General features: G+C 47.8%; 2 protein-coding genes across 11 annotated transcripts; both read right to left on the reverse strand.

Annotated features, from left to right (window-relative positions):
• Positions 1-717: 717 nt before the first annotated feature.
• On the reverse strand, positions 718-4138 carry MYL6 (myosin light chain 6). 8 transcript variants are annotated; one of them, XM_080662203.1, is made up of 8 exons: positions 3756-3826; positions 3459-3486; positions 3267-3286; positions 2499-2642; positions 2116-2289; positions 1942-2019; positions 1613-1657; positions 719-907 (listed from the first exon to the last, which is right to left on the reverse strand). In XM_080662203.1, the coding sequence occupies exons 4-7, from the start codon at positions 2566-2568 to the stop codon at positions 1629-1631; spliced, it is 351 nt and encodes a 116-aa protein (XP_080518329.1). In that variant the 5' UTR covers positions 2569-2642; positions 3267-3286; positions 3459-3486; positions 3756-3826; the 3' UTR covers positions 719-907; positions 1613-1628. The 8 variants fall into 8 exon arrangements, with proteins under 8 accessions (XP_080518332.1, XP_080518333.1, XP_080518327.1 ...); XM_080662204.1 differs by having other exon boundaries at positions 3698-3795; XM_080662206.1 differs by lacking the exon at positions 1613-1657 and having other exon boundaries at positions 718-907.
• MYL6B (myosin light chain 6B) lies at positions 4118-9323 on the reverse strand. Of its 3 annotated transcripts, none has more exons than XM_080662198.1 (9): positions 9187-9323; positions 8419-8633; positions 6840-7062; positions 6087-6114; positions 5510-5653; positions 5108-5281; positions 4517-4594; positions 4331-4368; positions 4118-4196 (listed from the first exon to the last, which is right to left on the reverse strand). In XM_080662198.1, exons 2-8 carry the CDS (start codon positions 8499-8501, stop codon positions 4340-4342), a joined length of 759 nt encoding a protein of 252 aa, XP_080518324.1. In that variant the 5' UTR covers positions 8502-8633; positions 9187-9323; the 3' UTR covers positions 4118-4196; positions 4331-4339. The 3 variants fall into 3 exon arrangements, with proteins under 3 accessions (XP_080518324.1, XP_080518325.1, XP_080518323.1); XM_080662199.1 differs by lacking the exon at positions 9187-9323 and adding an exon at positions 7555-7664 and having other exon boundaries at positions 8419-8555; XM_080662197.1 differs by lacking the exon at positions 9187-9323 and having other exon boundaries at positions 8419-8801.
• Between the last annotated feature and the right edge of the window lie 10687 nt (positions 9324-20010).

Consider the following 20010-nt stretch of genomic DNA (forward strand, 5'->3'; position numbering starts at 1 on the left):
CCTTCTGTGTTCTCTGACCTGTGGCTGTCAGGTAGTGGGGTGGGGCTGGGGGCATAATTGCTGGAGTTCTTCCCTGGGGCATTCGTTCCCTTAGGCCAGAGAGGCCCTGGGCCCAGACGCTGGGCCTCTCTCCCGCAGCCAAAGGCAGCTCAGCTGTCAGGGCTGTGCACTGATGCAGGAGCTGGGCAGAGGCTCTCACCTGCCCCCAAAATAGCTGTTTAAGGCTTGGAAGGACATCCTCAACCAGGAGATCTTGTTTATTTACCTTTCAGAAGTAGTGGTTTCATTTCTTCCCTTATTAGGCAGGGAGAAGGCAGTCACCTCATCTCCTTCTGTTGCTATTGGCCCCCAGCCCTGCTGGGTGACAGGCTCTGGCAGTGCCAATGTGGCCTGGCTTTAGCTCCAATAAACAGTCTCCAGGTTTCCCCCACCAAAGGTCTGCAGTGTTTGGGAGGGTCAGCGTTGGATTTAAGGAGCTAGAGTGGTAGGTGAGGACTCAGTCTGATGTGGGCTGGAACAAGGCTGGCCAGCCTTGTTCCTAGAGATTTATGTCTTTCCTCATCCCCCAAGGGGTGGCCTTTGTAGCAGCAGTGAATGTGGTCAGCATTTCTTCAGTGAGGCATAGGGCTCCTACAGGCCCTTCCCCAGCCCCTGGTCCACTGATGCTGGACTGTCTCTCCCCTTCACCCTGCTCAGGAAGTAAAACAGAACCGCATTTAGGGCACAGAAAACGAGTTTATTTGGTGAATGCTGATGGCAAACATCATCCAAGAGATACAAGCTGGGAAAAGTGCTGTGACAGAACTTAGGAAGCCTTCGGGGCTAATACAGTCTCACACAGGGGAAGGCACAAGGCTCTGGGCACACTGGGAATGTCTTCAGCCATTCAACACCATTCGGACGAGCTCTGTGGAAAGATGAGAGTATAAACCAGGGGGCAGGGCCCAGGGGAGGGGACAACCGGGGACCAGGAGACCATTAAGACCACGAAGGTGGCATATAAGAAGGGACGTGCCTGCAGCAACCAACCTTGGGGTCAGTTTGCAGAGGAGTCACCTTGAGTCTGACCAGTTCTCTAGGCCCCCAGCTCCCCTCCCACCAGCTGTTAGTTCCCCACCCCACCCTGAGCAGCAAGAACACAGCAGAGGCAGAAAAGTTCTTAACTACACCTAAAGTTACTGTCAGCCACTGGCAGGAGGAGACGACAGAGTTTTGGGTTAGGGTACCTCCAAGCTGCCCAGCAGAAGGAAGGGGAAGAACTGTTCAGCTACAGCAGAACAATGGGGCAGGCAACCCACCCCCCTATGCCAACCACCGCTGCTCCAGGGCCAAAGGATCACCCTAAAGCAAGACGGGACAGGTGTCAGGGTTCCCAGGCACCAGGACCCAAGGCCCTCGAAGTAAAACTTCAGAGCCCATTCTAGGAGAGGAGGTACCACACCCCCAGGCTGTCTTCCTCTTTGAGGACCCCTCCCCTCCCCGGTCAGCTCCATGCAGAAACATGCCAGAAGTCAGATGGTAGTAGGGGTAGGGCAGGGGCCAGAGAGCAAAGGTGGGGAAGAAAAACACTGGGGGGATCAACTAGAGAAGGGGAGGCTGGGAGGAGCCGTACCCGCCCCACGGGCCCGTCACCCCGACAGGATATGCCTCACAAATGCTGCAGGAAGGAAGAGACATTAATGGTGAAGACAAGACACACACATGGGGTGAGGGGGTCAGGCAGTGGGGACATAGACATTCCATTTATTTTACTTCCCATTCCTTTCCCACCCTTCACACCACATTGCCCCTTCCTTTCCTGTCATATACCCCTGGCCTCCCGCTTCTGGGCTGGGCAGGGCCCTGCCTCTTGCCTCGCACTTTTTGGAGCCCAGGGACAGGGAAAGCCCAAACTGTACTTGACCTGCCCCATATGGCTGCTTCCTCCAATTTGTCCCTCACCTTCATAGTTGATACAACCATTGCTGTCCTCATGCCCTGCCACCAGCATCTCTACTTCTTCCTCTGTCATCTTCTCCCCTGCAGAGGGAAAGAAAGAGCATTGTGGGAACTGCGTGACAGGTGAAGAGTCTGTCAGGTGGCACCTCAGCTCAAGGAGAAAGGGTAGAGCCTCACCCAGTGTGACGAGAACATGCCGGATCTCGGCACCCATGACAGTGCCATTCCCCTCCTTGTCAAACACCCTAAGGCCTTCGACATAGTCCTCATAGGTGCCCTGGTCCTTGTTCTTGGCCACAGTCTGCAGCATGGGCAGGAAGTGCTCAAAGTCCAGCACCTTCACATTCATCTCTGCCATAAAGGAGGCAGAAGGAAAGTCAGAGGGGGTCACAGGGATCACAACCAAACAGACTGCTCCCACTCAAAGCAGAAGAAATCCATGGGATTTGCTGGTTGTGAGACAAGACCTGCTTGAGTTTGGGGCCTACAAAGACAAAGGAAGCGCTTAGCCAAGAACTGGGCCCACCACCACACTGAGGGGTTGTCTTGAGGACCCTCACCATCACTCTTGGGGTTCCCCAGGACTTTGAGCACCTCGGCGTTGGTGGGGTTCTGGCCCAGGGCCCGCATCACGTCCCCACACTGGCTGTACAGGATCTTGCCATCCCCTGTTCGGTCAAACAGCTGGAAGGCCTCCTTGAACTCTGAGGATTCAGATAAACATCAGCACTGGGCATATGGGGGTTAAACCAAACCCTCATGGTGTCCATTGCCCATTCAACTTTAATCATGCTAAGGAAACCGGATATTTATCCCACTGTACACCCAAGTCCGCTAAGAGGGACAGACCCAGTGTCCGTTACTCCCAACTCGGGTATCCCACTTAAAGACACAGCCTTGCTCCCCCCAGGCAGGGAGTAGTAACACCCATTTACACACCCCTCCGCCGGCGGGCCGGCCCAGCCTCCTCACTAGCTCAGGCAGGAATGTGCCACCGCCCTGTCTGGGTCCTGTCCTTATAAGGAAGTGGGAGCAGCAGCCTGGGGCTGGGGTCAATCCGGCCGGCCACTTCCCACCTTGCCGTTCAGCGAAAGTACCCTCAGCAAACTCCCTTGTCCCCATTTTTTCCAAAATAGCAGGTCACTGATTTTTAGTCCTCACAAATCCAAGCGGGGGAGGGGGAGAATTGTCACAGGAGAGAAGAGGCAGAAGCAGCTGATTAAGGGTCGGAGGCGCACAGGCAGCTTCCAGACACCCTCCCCAAGCCCCCACACAGCAGGCAGTAGGCGACCAAGTTGTTTCACATGCCCACACCACCTAAAACTCACCCAGTGCTTGGGGCTCAGATCTAGAGTGGAAGGAGAGGGAGGAAGAAAGAGTGAGGAAAGAAAATGGAGGCTCCAGAAGGAGGGAGAGGAAATCCAGGAGGTACCCCTGGAGGCGCTGAAGAGATGACAGGTTGGGGTCAGGTGCTAGCGGTGTCTCCCCTAGCGTGACCTCAGGAGGCGTCAGTTACCTACCTGCGGTCTGGTCCTCGGTGAAGTCACACTGCTCAGAGAAGAGGGGAGCGGTCAACAGCTGAACTCCATACCCCAAGCTTCCAGCCCAGTCCCACACACAACCACAAACTCCGGTCCCGCGCCGGGGACTCGTTCGCTTCCCAGCAGGACAAGACCCCAGACTTTCCAACCCTGCCTCCAATCTTCCAGGCCCTTGGGTTCCCTTTGCCCCCTACCTCTGCCTCCTCCGCGCCCCCTACCTCCAACTTCCCGCCTCTCGCCCCAAACCCCGCTCATCCTCCCAGGCCCGGGCCCCACCATCTTGGCTGCCGAGCTCTGCGGGACCTGTTCCTGCAGTAATGGCTCCGGCTCCTGGCCCAGCCCTAGTCTTCGAACGTCCCGATGACGTCACCCTCAGCGGACCCAGCCAATAGGATTCCTGGCCAGGGCTTATGCAGATGACTTGCTACATTAGTAATGAGATGGGCGGGGCCCGCCGCCGCTCATTTCTCCAGAGTCCTACCTGGGACACAGAAACCGCGCCAGTAGATGGGAGTGGGGAGAGCGCAAGGAATCTGCTCTTTGGAGCAGCGGGAAAATAGAGGATAACGGATGCGGGAGAGGAGAGCCCTCGCTTCCCTCCCTCCCACCCCACGTCTGAAGAAAGCAGCAGTCGGAGCGAAGGGAGGAACCGTCTCTTTATTTTGAAACAATAGGTGGCCTCCTAGTGGTAGGAACATGCTTCCGCCTGCGGGAGGTCTGTGGAAAAACATGAAAAGTTGCCAAACCCCAGCACTCATACGTAGAACAGGAAAACGCGCTTCCCAGCTTTTGTACCCAGGCGGAGGGACCGGGAGGAGACTAGTCTCTCCAGGCGAGTAGGAGGGCCCTACCTGGAGAGCTCACACGCTGAGGATGTGCTTCAGGAAGGCTGCAGAGGAAGCAAGAGGGGCTTCAGAAGCAGGCCGTAGGATAGTCGTCTGACTTTAAATAATCCAGGCCCCAGGGTGCCCACACCGCAAACCGGGGCCTCCTGCCGCCCCTCCTCCCCTGTCCCTTCTGCTCCTCTGCCCCCTCACCTTCATAGTTGATGCAGCCATTGCTGTCCTCATGTCCTGCTAGAACTGTCTCCACCTCCTCTTCAGTCATCTTCTCTCCTGAGCCCCAGACACAACGTTTTAGCCGCTGTCCCAACCAGGCCACCCTATTCTGTGTTGTACCCCACCTCCTCCCACCCTGGAGATTTGCCCGTAGCAAGAGAACACCAAAAGAATCCTCTCCTTCTGTAATGGTAATGCATTGGATGTGTTTCTGCATCTTGCTTTCCATTTCACCTGCATTAGCACCAGGTGGAAGCTTTGCCAATGAAATTAAGTTCCAGAGAGTTAAGAGAGAGTACCAGATCACAGAGCACCAGCATCTCTTCCAAAAGGGAATCTCAAATCTCCCACCTCTTCCCTTCCCCTACCCTTTGGGAGGCATCTGTGCCCCTTCTCACTTTAGCCTCTGCAGGAAGAAGACCTTCAGGTTCTGCCCCCATGGCTCTGACCTTCTCAGTCTCCTGCCCATGACCTACAGGGCAGTAATCCCTCCCTGGCTCCTCCTACTCGGCAACCTTCTTTTTGGTCCACTCTCTTCTCTCCATCTCACAGTTCTGGCCTGAGCCTCACCCAGGGTGGTGAGGACATGTCTGAGCTCTGCTCCCATGACTTTGCCGTTCCCTTCTTTGTCAAACACCCGAAGCCCCTCCAGGTAGTCTTCATATGTGCCTTGGTCTCGGTTCTTGGACACTGCCTGGAGCATGGGCAGGAAAGTCTCGAAGTCCACACGCCGGGACTTCAGCTCTGAAGGTTGAGAGGTGAGGGAGAGGTCACTGTGGTGTCACCTAGGACCCAGCTCCCATCCCAACCATGAAGGCTTTGATCCTGTTCAACATTCAGGATGTTTTTCTGCCCCTGGGTTGACAGTTTTTGAAGTCATGAGACCCACCTCAGCATCTTTTGTCACCTTGCCAACATTCATCTGTTCCATCACCAAACTGAAAACCCCCACTGTTCCAGTGATCCCCTCACCATCACTCTTGGGGTTTCCCAGAATCTTGAGGACCTCGGCGTTGGTAGGGTTCTGGCCTAGAGCCCTCATCAAGTCTCCACACTGACTGTACAGGATCTTGCCATCCCCTACTCGGTCAAACAACTCAAAGGCCTCCTTGAACTCTGAAGTATAAAGAGATATCAGTGTTGACCAGGGGTCCCATCACCCCCAGACACAGAGGAAGTTCAGAAACTATGTGTTAGAGCTGGGCAGAACAGGGGACGAGTGTGGGAGGTTTCAAGGTCAGGATGGGAATAGGGGAATAGGAAGAGAATCTGACCAGGGGCTGCCAGGGGTGGGCAAACTTTTTGACTCAAGGGCCACAATGGGTTCTTAAACTGGACCGGAGGGCCGGAACAAAAGCATGGATGGAGTGTTTGTGTGAACTAATATAAATTCAAAGTAAAGGAGCGGAGGGGAGAGCAAGAGAACCCTCCGCTCTTTCGGCTCCGCGGGCCGGATAGAACAGCCGAACCGGCCGGATCTGGCCTGCGGGCCGTAGTTTGCCCACGGCTGACGCTAGACAGTGGGCTTAGGGGACCAACTTCTCCTCACCCTCCAGCTGGTCCTTGTTAAACTGGATCTGTGGAAGAAAAGAGCAGGTGAGGAGGGATCACAGGGCTCATTCAATTCCTCTGTAGCACTCCTCCCAACCAACTGCCAGCTACTTCTGGGGAGGGGCTCAAAGGGACCAGGCGGAGAGCCCAGCCACCTCAGTCCCATTCCCAGATCTGGACTTTGGGAGAATCCCAAGAGGAGGAATTATCAGGGGGGAGGGTTTCCTAGGAACAGGGTTAATCCCATGCCACCTGTTCCCCTCCCTCCACTGCCCTGAGCCCTGCATCCCTCACATAACTGGGGGCTGAACAAAAGCTAAATTTACTCCTGGCCCCCAGCTGTGATTGTCTAACAAGTCTGTCCTCTTTAGCCTTCCCTGCTGGGGTTCAGAGATGTGGCCTTTAGAGTTAAACAGTCAGCTAAACACAGGCAGTAGCTCCCTCCCTTCACCTTGAAACTGTCCTGGGAACCCAGATGTTCCCCATCTCACAGTCCCTGCCTCCAGCAGGGGAGTCAGTGTGTATGTACATAAGTACATACACATGTGTGTTACAGGTTAATGGGGAGAACAACAAAGATAGTAGCAGAGTCATAAGCCTGGGTGCTTCCAAATGATGGGCCAAGAGGAACCCCCAATATCATTTCAGTGCTCACTGATTCCTACCTTCTAGATACCTCCTAATTCCCTAGGCTGTATTCCACCCTTGTACCACCCTCTCCAAATTCTTTCTTCACTTTCCGGGCACTCACCACCACTTTGGAGAGATCCATGGGGGGCTCCCAGGTTTTCTCAGGGCCTGAAGGGACAGCTGCCGCTTGCTCAGCCTTGGACTTGGCTGGAGGAGCCCCTGCTGCTGGCTTGGTAGCAGTCTTGGAGATAGGGGGTCCCGCTGGTTTCTTCACAGGAACATCCTTCTTGGGAGGCATGATGTCCGGTGGCCAAAGGACAGTGTGCCGATGGGGGCACCCATCTCTGTTTAAATAGCCAGGGAGTCTGGGATGTTAAGGGGCGGGAGCAGAGGCAGGGAGCCAGTTGGCGGTGGGGAGGGTGAAATAGAGGAGAGATATGCCGGCCTGCTCTCACTCCCCTGGCCTCCTATGGTTCAGGACTCCTGCCCCAAGGACTTCTCCCTTCTGTCTACCCTGCTCCAAAGGCTGGCCAAAACAATGGCCCCTTTAGGGGCCATGGAAAATAAAAGAAAAAACAGAGACTGCCCAGAATGGGGGAATTAACCTCTCAGGGAGGACAGGATGCTTGCTAGTGACACTGAGATAGGGGTGAAGCAGAGAAGGTAATCAATCCAGCAATTCCAGGCCCTCAACCCCTTGACTCAGAGTAGCCCCTTTTTCTAGCAGCTTTAGACTCTTGAAAGATGAGGCAGAAGGGTGGGGGAGCTTGTGAACTGAAATAGTTAAAGTGGAGTCTGGGGGCAGTGAAAAGGTGAATAAAAACAAGCATCCTCACCACTCCCCTCTGACCGTGGATGAGGAGGGGGCATTAGTTGATCCCGTGCAGCCTAGTAATCCCCAATACTTGTAATTACTGTCCTCCTCCCTCCCAGCCCAGAACTGGAGCTGTGCACAATATAGAGAAAGGACAGTAATAGAAAACTGAGTGTGACCTGCACCCACTGGCTCCGGTGCCATGTAGTTTTAGGGGTGGGGGTGGGGCAACGACCAGTTTAACACCCACCACCCACACTCCCAAGGAAGAAACCCTTTCCTCAGACCATCAGCCATTCAAGTCAGACAAAGGTAGAGAGTCTGCCGAATCTGCAGGGATTCCATGGTGGCACCCTGAGGGGAAGGGCAGGCTCTGACAGACAAAGGGCCTAAATTCTAAAATCTCTAATCCAAAAGGATGTGGGAGGTCCTGTGAGCTCCAAGAGTACACGCCCCTCTCCCGCCCCCCAACCAGAGGGATAACAAAAACCTTGATTCAGGTGCCAGATTACAAGCCTTGCTGGGGGCACAGGAGAAGGGTCCAAGCCAGCGGCCTTAGGGAGAGGGGAGGGGTTGCTGGCTACTTTTGTTCTGGGGAGAAAGGAGTGGATTTAGGTAGCATTCTGAGGAAGACCGTAGTGATTCCATTTAGGCCCGGTAGTTCAGAGAATAGCTGCTGACTTCCACTCGCAAAAAACCAACAACAACAAAAACAACCAAAAAAATAAATAAATAAAACACCCAAAAACGTCTGAAACTCATTACTGCAAATTGTCCCATTTCAGGAAAATCAGCATCATTTCTCTGGAATATATTACACACAAACACACACACAAACACGACTTAAGTAAAGGGGAGAGTCCTTTCCCAGCTCTACAAAACTCACCCTGCAGGATCCAGGTGAGGGATGGAGGCGGGGCGCAGGGTGGCCGCGGACCCTGAGGGGTTAACTCCGCGGCCCCAGAGCATGCCGGGAGTTGTAGTCCGCGGGCTCCCGGAGCCGCTGTTCTCCAGCTCGAAAAGGACGCTGGGGTGGTGACTTCCGGCCGGTGGCTGCGGTTAGTGACTCAAGTCCTTTCAGGCGAGATTTCTGTCCCGGAACTGAAAGCCAGTGAGCAATTTAGAGTGCTCACCCCTGACCCTAAAACCGTGCGAGGCCCCTCAGGATGAGTCCCTTGCTTAGCCCAGAGTTCTCCGTGTGGTGTGGGCGGGGTATTTTCCTGCAGCAGGCCGGTGCGAGGTGAGCTTGTAGGAAGCACTTACAACCCTAGCGGGAGTGGTGCGGTCTCTTTAGCTTCCGCTTACCATTTAGTAGAGTGAACAGAGCCCATTGAGTTGCTATCTGACTTGGAACACTTACCCCAAAGTGCTTATTTTTATTTTTTTTAGAGAGAGTGGAAGGAAAGGGGAGAAACAGAGAAACATCAATGATGAGAGAGAATCATTGATCAGCTGCCTCCTGCACACCCCCTACTGGGGACGGAGCCCGCAACCCAGGCATGTGCCCCTGACCGCAATCGAACCGGAGACCCTTCAGTGACGCTCTATCCAGTGAGCCAAACCGGCCAGGGCAAAGTGCTTCTTTTGTTTTTGAAATGAGATGGTAGTTGGAAGTAAATGTTAAGATTTGGAATTAAGCCTGCCCCAGTCTCACCCAATCGAAGTTTCTTCATACTGCGGCCGTACATGCTCCAGCCACCCTGTAATAACCTCACGGGTCTCCATGGAACTGAGGTCTGACTCTGACACCTCTGCCCAGTGATGGACAGCTCATTCCCTCAGACAAGTACCAAAGGTCTCCTCTGTGTTGGAAGGGAACCAGCCCGGCCAAGCCCACCTTCACGCACTGGATCAGGAAGTTCCCTGGCAAGCATCTCCTGCTGGAGCCTGGGGCTGCCTGGTCATGCAGGTCAGCGGATGGAGGGCAGGAGAGCTGAGGCGTAAGTTAACGTTCTGGGTACTAAATGGTGTTTGTTAGTTGGAGAAAGCTTCTCAGAAGATTAGTAATGGGTTGTATAACAGAAATAAGGATGAGGAGGAGTTAGCAACCATTCCTGGAGGCCTCTACAAAGCAGCCATGCATGAGGGGCCAGGTTATCTCAGAGAGGCATCATAGGGGGTGCTAAAGAGTATGGGCTCAGCCCAGGCGGTGTTTCTCAGTGGTTGAGCACCACCCTACGAACTGTTTGATTCCTGGTCAGGGCGCATACCGGGGTTGCAGCCTTGCAGGCTCCATCCCCAGTGCGGGGCATGCAGTCGGCAGTAGATGAATGATTCTCTCGAATAATTGATGTTACTGTTTCTCTCTCCCTCTCCCTTCCTCTCTAAAATCAATAAAAAAAATAGTGTGGGCTCAGACCAGCCTGCTTAGATTTGAATCCAGGTTCTGTCAGGTATTTACTGGCAACAGTCTAGCAAGTTTTGTTCTCTCTGTGCCTCAGTTCCCCCATCCGTGAAATCAGTTTAGATCTACCTCATAGGGTGGTGGGGAGGATTAATTGTGTAATATTTGTAAAACAGAACGGGCCTGGCACAGAGTAAGTAGTATATAAATGTTTGTTAAGTAGATTTCCTTTAATCTTCCCAACATATGAGCTAGCTGGTATTTTCTCCATTTACATCCATAGTGGCCACTAGTCATGAAGAGATGGATAGTAAGAATGAATACATTTCTCATAAGTGTTTGATTATGAGATTGTTTGGGGCAGGGCCACATCACAAGCGCCTTTTTGGGTCTTTCATCACTTCCACAGAAGTTATTTTGTGTATATGTCTGATTCTCTTTTCTCTTCTTCCTTTCCTCAACCTATAGCCCTCTTTTGGCACTTTGCCAAGAAGAGGTCATGGCATCATCTGACTTTCTAGCATTTTTGTCTTTTTTATAGAGAAGTAGTGCAAAAAGAAGAGATGAAGACACTTGGCAAATAAGGTTGGAGGACTAGCCTTCTTTCTGTACTGTCAGTCTTGTGCAAATGGAACTGAATATGGCCTTAACTGGCAGAGCTGATTTATATATATTGTGTTGATTTTCTGTAACAAATGCCTATCTTCTTTTCTTTCCCTACCTAGTATGTGACTTGTATGGTCTTAGGGATTGCATATTTATTCTACTATTGGTCTCAACATAAAATAATTAGGAAGGACATATCTTTAACAAGAAAAAGAAACATACATTTAAAATCCAACAGAACAATTTTTGAAATTATACAGTACTATAGATCTTCAGTAGCTTGAATAATTGTGGATTCACCTTATACAACTTCGCTAACCCTTTAAACACTAGCTAATGTGTTAATATGTTTAGGTAAAGGGAACATTTATTTCCTAAGTAAATAGGAGTTTGTTAAGAAAGATGTCTATAGTCCTCTGGTATTCTGGCCAATAAGTGCTGCTGGTGGCAACTCATCATGGAAAGAAGAGGGAGGATAATGAGGATGTTTTATGATACACAGGTAGTTTATAAGGTCCTTTCCAAGTCCCATTTTTATAGGCCCATGATAGATGCATGATATAAACCAAAAATAAGTGTTATGATATGTAATGTTAGTTTCATTTTTTAATGTTTTAAACCAGTGGTTCTCAGACTTAGCTATTTTTTCAGAATCTCCTGGGAGCTTTGTAATAGACAAACTTTGAGACTGTGCCCCTAAAGATGTCAGGGCCTGGGAATCTATTTGAAATATGTTTAGCTCAATGGAAAGCACACAATAAACTAACAAACATAGGTAACCACAGCTTTAATAAAAGGAGTGGCCCTAACCACTTTGGCTCAGTGGATAGAGCATCGGCCTGCGGACTGAAGAGTCCTGGGTTCGATTCTGGTCAAGGGCATGTACCTTGGTTGCGGGCTCAATCCCCAGTAGGGAGCGTGCAGGAGGCAGCTGATTGATGTTTCTCTCTCATCGATGTTTCTAACTCTCTATCCTTCCCCCTTCCTCTCTGTAAAAAATCAATAAAAATATATTAAAAAAAAAAGAAAAATATCAATGTGAGAGAGAAACATCAATCTTTTACCCCCCGCATGCATCCCAACTGGGGATTGAACCTGCAACCTAGGTATGTGCCCTGACCGGTAATCGAACCTGTAACCTTTTTGGTGTACAGGATGACACTCCAGTCAACTGACCTACCCGGCCAGGGCTTTAGTTATTTTTTTAATTAAAAAACCTTATTTTTGAATAGATAATACATAGTACAAAATTCAAAAGGTATAAAAGGTATACAGTGAAAAGTAGTTCCCACCCCACTTCTCAAAGTAATCAGAGCTGCCAGGTTCCTATGTACCCTCTCAGAGCTCCGAGGCTTATGCACGCAGATGTGTTTGATATAAATGGATGTGTACACACATACTTCTACCCACAAGCACACATTTTTCTCTATCTCCTTCTTAGTTTTTTTTTTTTCAATTGAGGAATAATTGACATAGTACTTTCAGGTGTACAGTATAACAATTTGATATTTGTTGCAAAATGATCACCACATTGTAAAAAAAATCACTGCAGTAAGTCTAGTTAATATTCATCACCATATGTAGTTACAAAAAAATTATTTTCTTGTGAGGAGAACTTTTAAAATCTAGTTTCTTAGCAATTTTTAACTATGCAATAGAGTATTATTAACTGCTGTCACCATGCTGTACATCACATCCAAGGACTTATTTTATAACTAGAAGTTTGTACCTTTTGACCCCCTTAACCCAATTTACCCATCCCCACTCCTTCACCCCCTGCCTCTGACCTCCAGTCTGTTCTCTGTATCTGAGCTTTTTTAAAAAAGGTTTTTAAAATTAAGTATTTTTTAGAGAGAGGGGAATGGAGAGAAGGAGAATATTGATTGGCTGCCTCCTGCCCGCAACCCAGGCATGTGTCCTGACCAGGAATTGAGCTGGCAACCTTTCGGTGCACAGGATGCCACCCAGCCCATTGAGCCACATTGGCCAGGGCAATTTTTTTTTTTTAAGATTCTATATATAGCCCTGGCCAAGTAGCTCAGTTAGTTGGAACATTGTCCTGATATATCAGGGTTGCATGTCCAATCCCCAGTCATGGAACGCACAAGAATTAACCAGTAAAAGAGAAAAGAGGGAGGAAAAAAAAGAACCAGTGACTCCCACTCTCCCTCCCAGGAGCACACCTGCACCTTTCTCTTCCCTCTCCTTCTCCCGAGTTATGCATCTTATAAACTCTAAGGGACTCCACCAGGCTTGCAAACAGGGAACAATAGACAAGCAGCAGTTCCTTCCAGGCAAACCTGACCCTGTCTCCAAGGCCCCCTTTTTAGTATATTTTTATTGATTTCAGAGAGAAGGGAGAGGGAGAGAGACATAGAAACATCAATGATGAGAGAGAATCATGGATTGGCTGTCACCTGCATGCCCTCTACTGGGGATCGAGCCTGCAACCCCGGGCATATGCCCTTGACTGGAATCAAACCCGGGACCCTTCAGTCCGCAGGCTGATGCTCTATCCACTGAGCCAAACCAGCCAGGGCCAAGGCCCCCTTTTCTCTAACTGCTTAGTGAGCCAAAGCAGCCCAGCTTAGACTCGTTTCTGTACTTAGTCCCTCTCCTGTTGCTTCTTCTATCCTAGGCCCTTCCTTGTTTCACTGTCCCCAGCTTTAATGAATATCTTCTAAAAATCCTATATAATAAAAGGCTAATATGCAAATAGACTGAACAGCGGAACAACCAGAACAACTGAACAACCGGTTGCTATGACATGTGCTGACCACCAGGGGGCATGCAAGGAACATGGCGGGCATTGGCCATGGAAGGATGGTGCAGCAGGTGAGCGGGGGCGCCAGACCAAGGTGGGGTGCCAGTTGCTGCCATGAGGGCGAGCCTCTGGTGGTTACTGAAAATTCTTTGCTCCCATGTGCTGCGGTCCCACCCGGTGCTTGCACCTGCTGCCAGCACCAGCCCCACTCACACCCACAGCCAGTACTGGAGCCACCACTCACACCCACTGCCGGTGCCTGGTGCCGGTCCCGATCACTCGGCACCATCAGCGGGTGTGAGCAGCGGCTGCTGGCCAGCCCTGATCACCCCGAGGGCTTCTCTACCTCCCCCTGCTCCTGAGGGGCTATTGGGGTAGCAGCTACTGCTCGCACCCACTGCTGGCACCAGCCCCACTCTCACCTGCTGCTGGCACAGGCCCCAATCGCTCAGTGCCTTCAGCGGGTGCGAGCAGGGCCGGCACGTGGGAGTGGCCGGCAGGAGCGGAGCTGCTGGCAGACAAGGGACTGGGGGCCCTGCGGCAGGGGCGGGGGGTGGGGCAGGGGGCAAAGCGGGGGGGCAGAGGATGGGCCAAGACCCGCCCCTGTGCCCACCACAGCTTCATGGCCCACAGTTCCTTTCAAGGTGCACGAATTTGTGCACTGGGCCCCTAGTAAAAATATAAAAAGGATCAACCAGTGAGTGCATGGATGCCTGGAGCAAACCCATGTTTCTTTTTTCCTCTCTTTAAAATCAACAAATAAACATTGTATATAAAAGTTTCTATATATAAATGAGATCATAAGCTATTTTTTTCTCTGCCTGCCTATATTTTACTTAGTATAATGCACTCAAGGTCCAACCATGTTGTCTCAAATAGCAAGATTTCCTTATTTTTTCGTGGCTGAATAATATTACATGTTGTGTGTATGTGTGTGTATATATTCACATCTTTATCCATTCATTCATTGATGAACACTTAGGTTGCTTCTGTCTTGGCAATTGTAAATAATGCTGCAGTAAACATGGGAGTACAGATGTCTTTTTAAATTATAGTTTTTTTCATTTTCTTTGGGTAAATACCCAGAAGTTGGATCATATGCTAGTTCTATTTTTAATATCTTGAGGAAACTCCATACTGTTTTCCATAGTTGCTGTACCAATTTACTTTCTCATCAATAATAAATAAAGATTCCCTTTTCTCCACATCCTCACCAACACTTCTTGACTTTTTTTTCTATTTTTTATTTATTGATCTTAGAGATAGAGAGGAAGGGAGAGAAAAAAAGAGAAACATCTACTTATTGTTCCATTTATTTATGCATTCATTGGTTGATTCTTGTATGTGCTCTGACTGGGGATTGAACCCACAACCTTGGTGTATTGGGACAATGCTCTAACCAACTGAGCTACCTGGCCAGGGCCCTTCTTGACTTTTTGATAGTAGTCATTCTAATAAGTATGAGGTGATATTGTGGTTTTTATTTGTATGATTAGTGATGTTGAGCACCTTTTCATATACCTATTGGTCATTTATATGACTTCTTTGGAAAAATGTCTATTTAGATCTTCTGCCCATTTTTTAACTGGATTGTTTGTTTTTGCTATTGAGTTGTATGTGTTCTTTATATATTTTGAATATTAACCCCTTATCAGATATATAATTTTTTCCCAGTCAGTACTTGCCTTTTCATTTTGTTGATTGTTTCTTTTGCTGTGCAGAAGCCTTTTAGTTTGACATAGCCCCACTTACTTATTTTTGCTTTTGTGGTCTTTGCTTTTGGTGTCAGATTCACTTTTAGTTCTTGAAGGCAGTTTTACTTTTATATTTCAGTAGTACCTACTTAATACAATGCTCCACAAATGTTATTTGGATTCCAGCCCAAGATCAGAAAAGAAAATTGACAGGTGGGTGGGAGGGGAATTGCTGCTGGGGTGAGGGCTTACTGGACCAGGAATGATGCATGGTTATCTGATGGAAAATATATACAAGTAGGCAAAATGTTGCCCATCAGTTGGCAAGAATTTTTTTTTAAATTAAAATATCCAGGAGAGCCTGGCCAGTGTTGCTCAGTGGTTGAGCATCAACCCATGAACCAAAAGGCCATGGTTTAATTCCCAGTCAGGGCACATGCCCAGGTTTCAGGCTCAATCCCTAGCAGGGGGTGTGCAGGAGGCAGCCAATCCATGTTTCTCTCTCACTGATATTTATATCTCTATCCCTCTCCCTTCTTCTCTCTAAAATCAATTTAAAAAACATATTTACATTTAAAAAGTTGTTAAAATACAGAAGTTGACCCACTAATTCTACTTACTCTAAATAAATTGAGATAAAATATTAATATTAAAGAGAGTGGAAGGGAGGAAGGCAGGGGGAGAAATAGATAGATAAACATTGATGTGAGAGAGACACATCAATTGGCTGCCTCCCGCATGTGCCAACTGGGGCCATCAGGGATCAAATCTGCAACCCAGGTATGTGCCCTGACAGGGGATCAAACCCGAAACCTTGGGGCATAGAGATGACGCTCTAACCAGCTGAGCTACCCGGCCACAGCGGGAACTACCTTTATTTCTGACAGAGAATCAATCAAATTATGGTGCAATCATTCTATGGAATTATACACAACCATTATAAATTATATTTTTAAAGAATATTTAATGAAGTGTAAAATGCTTATGTATTAAATGAAAAAAGCAGGTTATAATACGATGCTAATTTATAAAATAGGTACTCCTGTATTAGTGACCTCATGGCCTTAAAGGCTGCTGCAGCTTCTGCTACTTCTGCTGCAGAAGAAAGGGGGCAATGAGGGCTCTGTTCTGTTGATTCTCCAGTCCCCAGCTGACTTCCTCTTACCTCTTGTTGATCATAGTTGGGTCAGAGCCAGTTGCAGGGGAAGCTGGGAAAGTGACTATATAACAAAAATAATTGTGATTGCCCTAACCGGTTTGGCTCAGTGAATAGAGTGTCAGCCTGAGGACTGAAGGGTCCCAGGTTCGATTCTGGTCAAGGGCATGTACCTTGGTTGTGGGCTCGATCCCCAGTAGCGGGTGTGTGGGAGGCAGCTGATCGATGTTTCTCTCTCATCGATGTTTCTAACTCTCTATCCCTCACCCTTCCTCTCTGTAAAAAATCAGTAAAATATATTTTAAAAAATAATTGTGATTAACCCCTTGGAGCTGGCACACTGTCACAAGGAATGCTCTGGGTTTTCTGTACATAGAGAAGAGGGGGAAATGGCTATTGGCTGGAGTGTAGACTGTGTTGCTACTTAACTACAGCACAGTTAGGGCCAATAAAGCCACATTCTAAGAGGGTAGTATTTATATTAGTGTACCCATATGCAGCTGTATCTGCCTTTCTCTGGAAGAGGTAGGCATCACATATGCATCAATGGGGAAGGCCAGCTGTTTGAGAAATAACAGTACAGTTGTTCAATTCCTGTGATTAATGACCTTTAATTTGTTTAATCTTTGTATATATAAGAGCAACAATGTATTAAATATTGTATTTAATATGTAGATCAATACTTCCTCCCTTATGTATCCTGAACTTGAGAAAGCTGGGAGAGTGGGGATCCTTCTGGAATGGGAGAATTTGTGCCATGTCCTCTAGTTTTCTGGAAATGTTTATTACTTGAAGTGATGAAGTAGGCCAAGGGTGCTTCTTAAAATCACACACTGCAAGATCATCGGTTGTACTAGCTGAAGCCAGCTAGAACAGGAGGCCTTGGGCCACATGCCCAGTACTGAATATATTCCTTAGGAATATAAGTTTGTCTGTCCTGTTTGGGGGGTTCCCCCTTAGTTTCTTTTTTTAAAATTTAATAAATCTTTATTGTTCAGATTATTACAATTGTTCCTCTTTTTTCCCCCCATAGCTCCCCTCCACCCAGTTCCCACCCCACCCTCTGCCCTTACCTCCCCCACACTGTCCTCATCCATAAGTGTACGTACCTTTGTCCAGTCTCTTCCCGCACCCCCACACCCCTTTCCCCCCGAGAATTGTCAGTCCACTCCCTTTCTATGCCCCTGATTCTATTATATTCACCAGTTTATTCTGTTCATCAGATTTTTTATTCACTTGATTTTTAGGTTCACTTGTTGATAGATATGTATTTGTTGTTCATAATTTTTATCTTTACCTTTTTCTTCTTCTTCCTCTTCTTAAAGAGTACCTTTCAGCATTTCATATAATACTGGTTTGGTGGTGATGAACTCCTTTAGCTTTTTCTTATCTGTGAAGCTCTTTATCTGATCTTCCATTCTGAATGATAGTTTTCCTGGGTAATCTTGGTTGTAGGTTCTTGCTATTCATCACTTTGAATATTTCTTGCCACTCCCGTCTGGCCTGCATAGTTTCTGTTGAGAAATCAGCTGACAATCGTATGGGTGCTCCCTTGTAGGTAATTAACTGTTTTTCTCTTGCTGCTTTTAATATTCTTTGTCTTTTGCTCTTGGCATTTTAATTATGAAGTGTCTTGGTGTGGTCCTCTTTGGATTCCTGTTTGGGATTCTGTGTGCTTCCTGGACTTGTAAGTCTATTTCGTTCACCAGGTGGGGGAAGTTTTCAGTCATTATTTCTTCAAATAGGTTTTCAGTATCTTGCTCTCTCTCTTCTTCTGGCAACCCCATAATTCTGATATTGGTACGCTTGAAGTTGTCCCAGAGGCTCCTTACACTGTCTTCAAATTTTTGGATTCTTTTTTCTTTTTGCTTTTCCAGTTGACTGTTTTTTGCTTCGTTGTATTTCAAATCTTTGACTTGATTCTTGTGTTCCTCTAGTCTGCTGTTGGATCTCTGTATAATATTTTTTATTTCAGTCAGTGTACGTTTAATTTCTAGTTGGTCCTTTTTCATGTCCTCAAGGGTCTTGCTAAATTTATCGGCCTTTTCTAGAAAATTCTTGAAAAACCTTATAACCGTGGTTTTGAACTCTATATCCAGTTGTTTGCTTTCCTCCATTTCTTCGTTTGTGATCTGTTTCTTTCTTTTTTTTTTCTAAGTTCTTTATTTTTTTTAAAATAAATCTTTATTCAGATTATTACAATTATTGCTCCTTTTTCCCCCCATAGCTCCCCTCCACCCAGTTCCCACCCCACCTTCTGCCCTTACCTCCCCACCACTGTCCTCATCCATAGGTGTATGATTTTTGTCCAGTCACTTCATGAACCCCCCAATACCCCTTTCCCCCTGAGAATTATTAGTTCACTCCCTTTCTATGCCCCTGATTCTATTATATTCACCAGATTATTCTGTTCCTCAGGTTTTTAATTCACTTGATTTTTAGGTTCACTTGTTGATAGATATGTATTTGTTGTTCATAATTTTTCTCTTTACTTTTTTCTTCTTCCTCTTCTTTAAGAATACCTTTCAGCATTTCATATAATACTGGTTTGGTGGTGATGAACTCCTTTAGCTTTTTCTTATCTGTGAAGCTCTTTATCTTCCCTTCAATTCTGAATGATAGCTTTGCTGGGTAGAGTAATCTTGGTTGTAGGTTCTTGCTATTCATCACATTGAAAATTTCTTGCCACTCCCGTCTGGCCTGCATAGTTTCTGTTGAGAAATCAGCTGACAGTCGTATGGGTGCTCCCTTGTAGGTAATTAACTGTTTTTCTCTTGCCGCTTTTAATATTCTCTTTGTCTTTTGCTCTTGGCATTTTAATTATAATGTGTCTTGGTGTGGTCCTCTTTGGATTCCTTTTGTTTGGGGTTCTGTGCGCTTCCTGGACTTGGAAGTCTATTTCTTTCACCAGGTGGGGGAAGTTTTCAGTCATTATTTCTTCAAATAGGTTTTCAGTATCTTGCTCTCTCTCTTCTTCTGGCACCCCCATAATTCTGATGTTGGTACATTTGAAGTTATCCCAGAGGCTTCTTACACTATCTTCAACTTTTTGGATTTTTTTTTTTGCTTTTTGCTTTTTTGGTTGAGTGTTTTTTGCTTCTTTGTGTTTCAATTCTTTGACTTGATTTTTGTGTTCCTCTTGTCTGTTTTTGGGTCTCTGTATAATATTTTTTATTTCAGTCAGTGTATGTTTAATTTCTAGTTGGTCCTTTTTCATATCTTCGAGGGTCTCGTTATATTTATCGGCCTTTTCTAGGATATTCTTAAAAAGCCTTATAACCGTGGTTTTGAATTCTATATCCAGTCGTTTGTTTTCCTCCATTTCTTTCGTTTGTGATCTGATTCTTTGACGCCGCATTTTCACTCTTCCCTGAGTTGGTAAGGTAGATTTGTGTGCTAGGTTTCCAATATGGCCCAGTGGGTCTGCCTCCCCAGTTAATCTGAGGTGGACACTCTTGGTGCAACCCTTTGTGGACTGTGTGTACAGCCTTGTTGTAATTAAGTCTTGATTGTTGTTGGTATCACTGGGAAGAATTGACCTCCAGGCCAGTTGGCTGTAAGGATCAGCTGTGTCTATGCTGGGAGAAGTTCGGTGCTGGAGACAGCCTTATAGGATTAGACTTGCCAAATTGCAATAGCCTCTGTGCTTAGCTTGGATGGGGTGGAGTCTCAGTCTTGGCTTCCTGTCAGCCTTACCCTGTGCGCACGTGCACGCCTTCAGACCTCCACCTTCCCTGGCTCCTGAGTCTCTGCCCGAGTGTCCAGACTCCCCCCACAAGAGCGTGGGTCCCCAGGGGCTCGCCTGGAACCGGGGTTCAGTGCAGTCAGAACTGGGGCCCAGTGGAGTCAGAAACCTCCGACTCCCTTCCACTAGGGAAAGCCTGTGGCAACCTCCGCAGCCTTTGTGCGCACTG

This window comes from Plecotus auritus (genome assembly GCF_963455305.1).
Source record: "Plecotus auritus genome assembly, chromosome: 3".
NCBI lineage: Eukaryota > Metazoa > Chordata > Mammalia > Chiroptera > Vespertilionidae > Plecotus > Plecotus auritus.

Coding starts and splice junctions, on each gene's coding strand:
- MYL6 (XM_080662201.1), bottom strand. Junction 2,643..3,458: donor CACCGAGGACCAGACCGCAG/GTAGGTAACTGA, acceptor CTGAATCCTCAG/AGTTCAAGGAGGCCTTCCAG. Junction 908..1,941: donor TGGTTGTATCAACTATGAAG/GTGAGGGACAAA, acceptor ATCTTTCCACAG/AGCTCGTCCGAATGGTGTTG.
- MYL6B (XM_080662198.1), bottom strand. CDS start 8,501: ATGCTCTGGGGCCGCGGAGTTAACCCCTCAGGGTCCGCGGCCACCCTG. Junction 7,063..8,418: donor CCTCACCTGGATCCTGCAGG/GTGAGTTTTGTA, acceptor CTATTTAAACAG/AGATGGGTGCCCCCATCGGC. Junction 4,595..5,107: donor ACATGTCCTCACCACCCTGG/GTGAGGCTCAGG, acceptor TCTGGGGCTCAG/GAGAGAAGATGACTGAAGAG.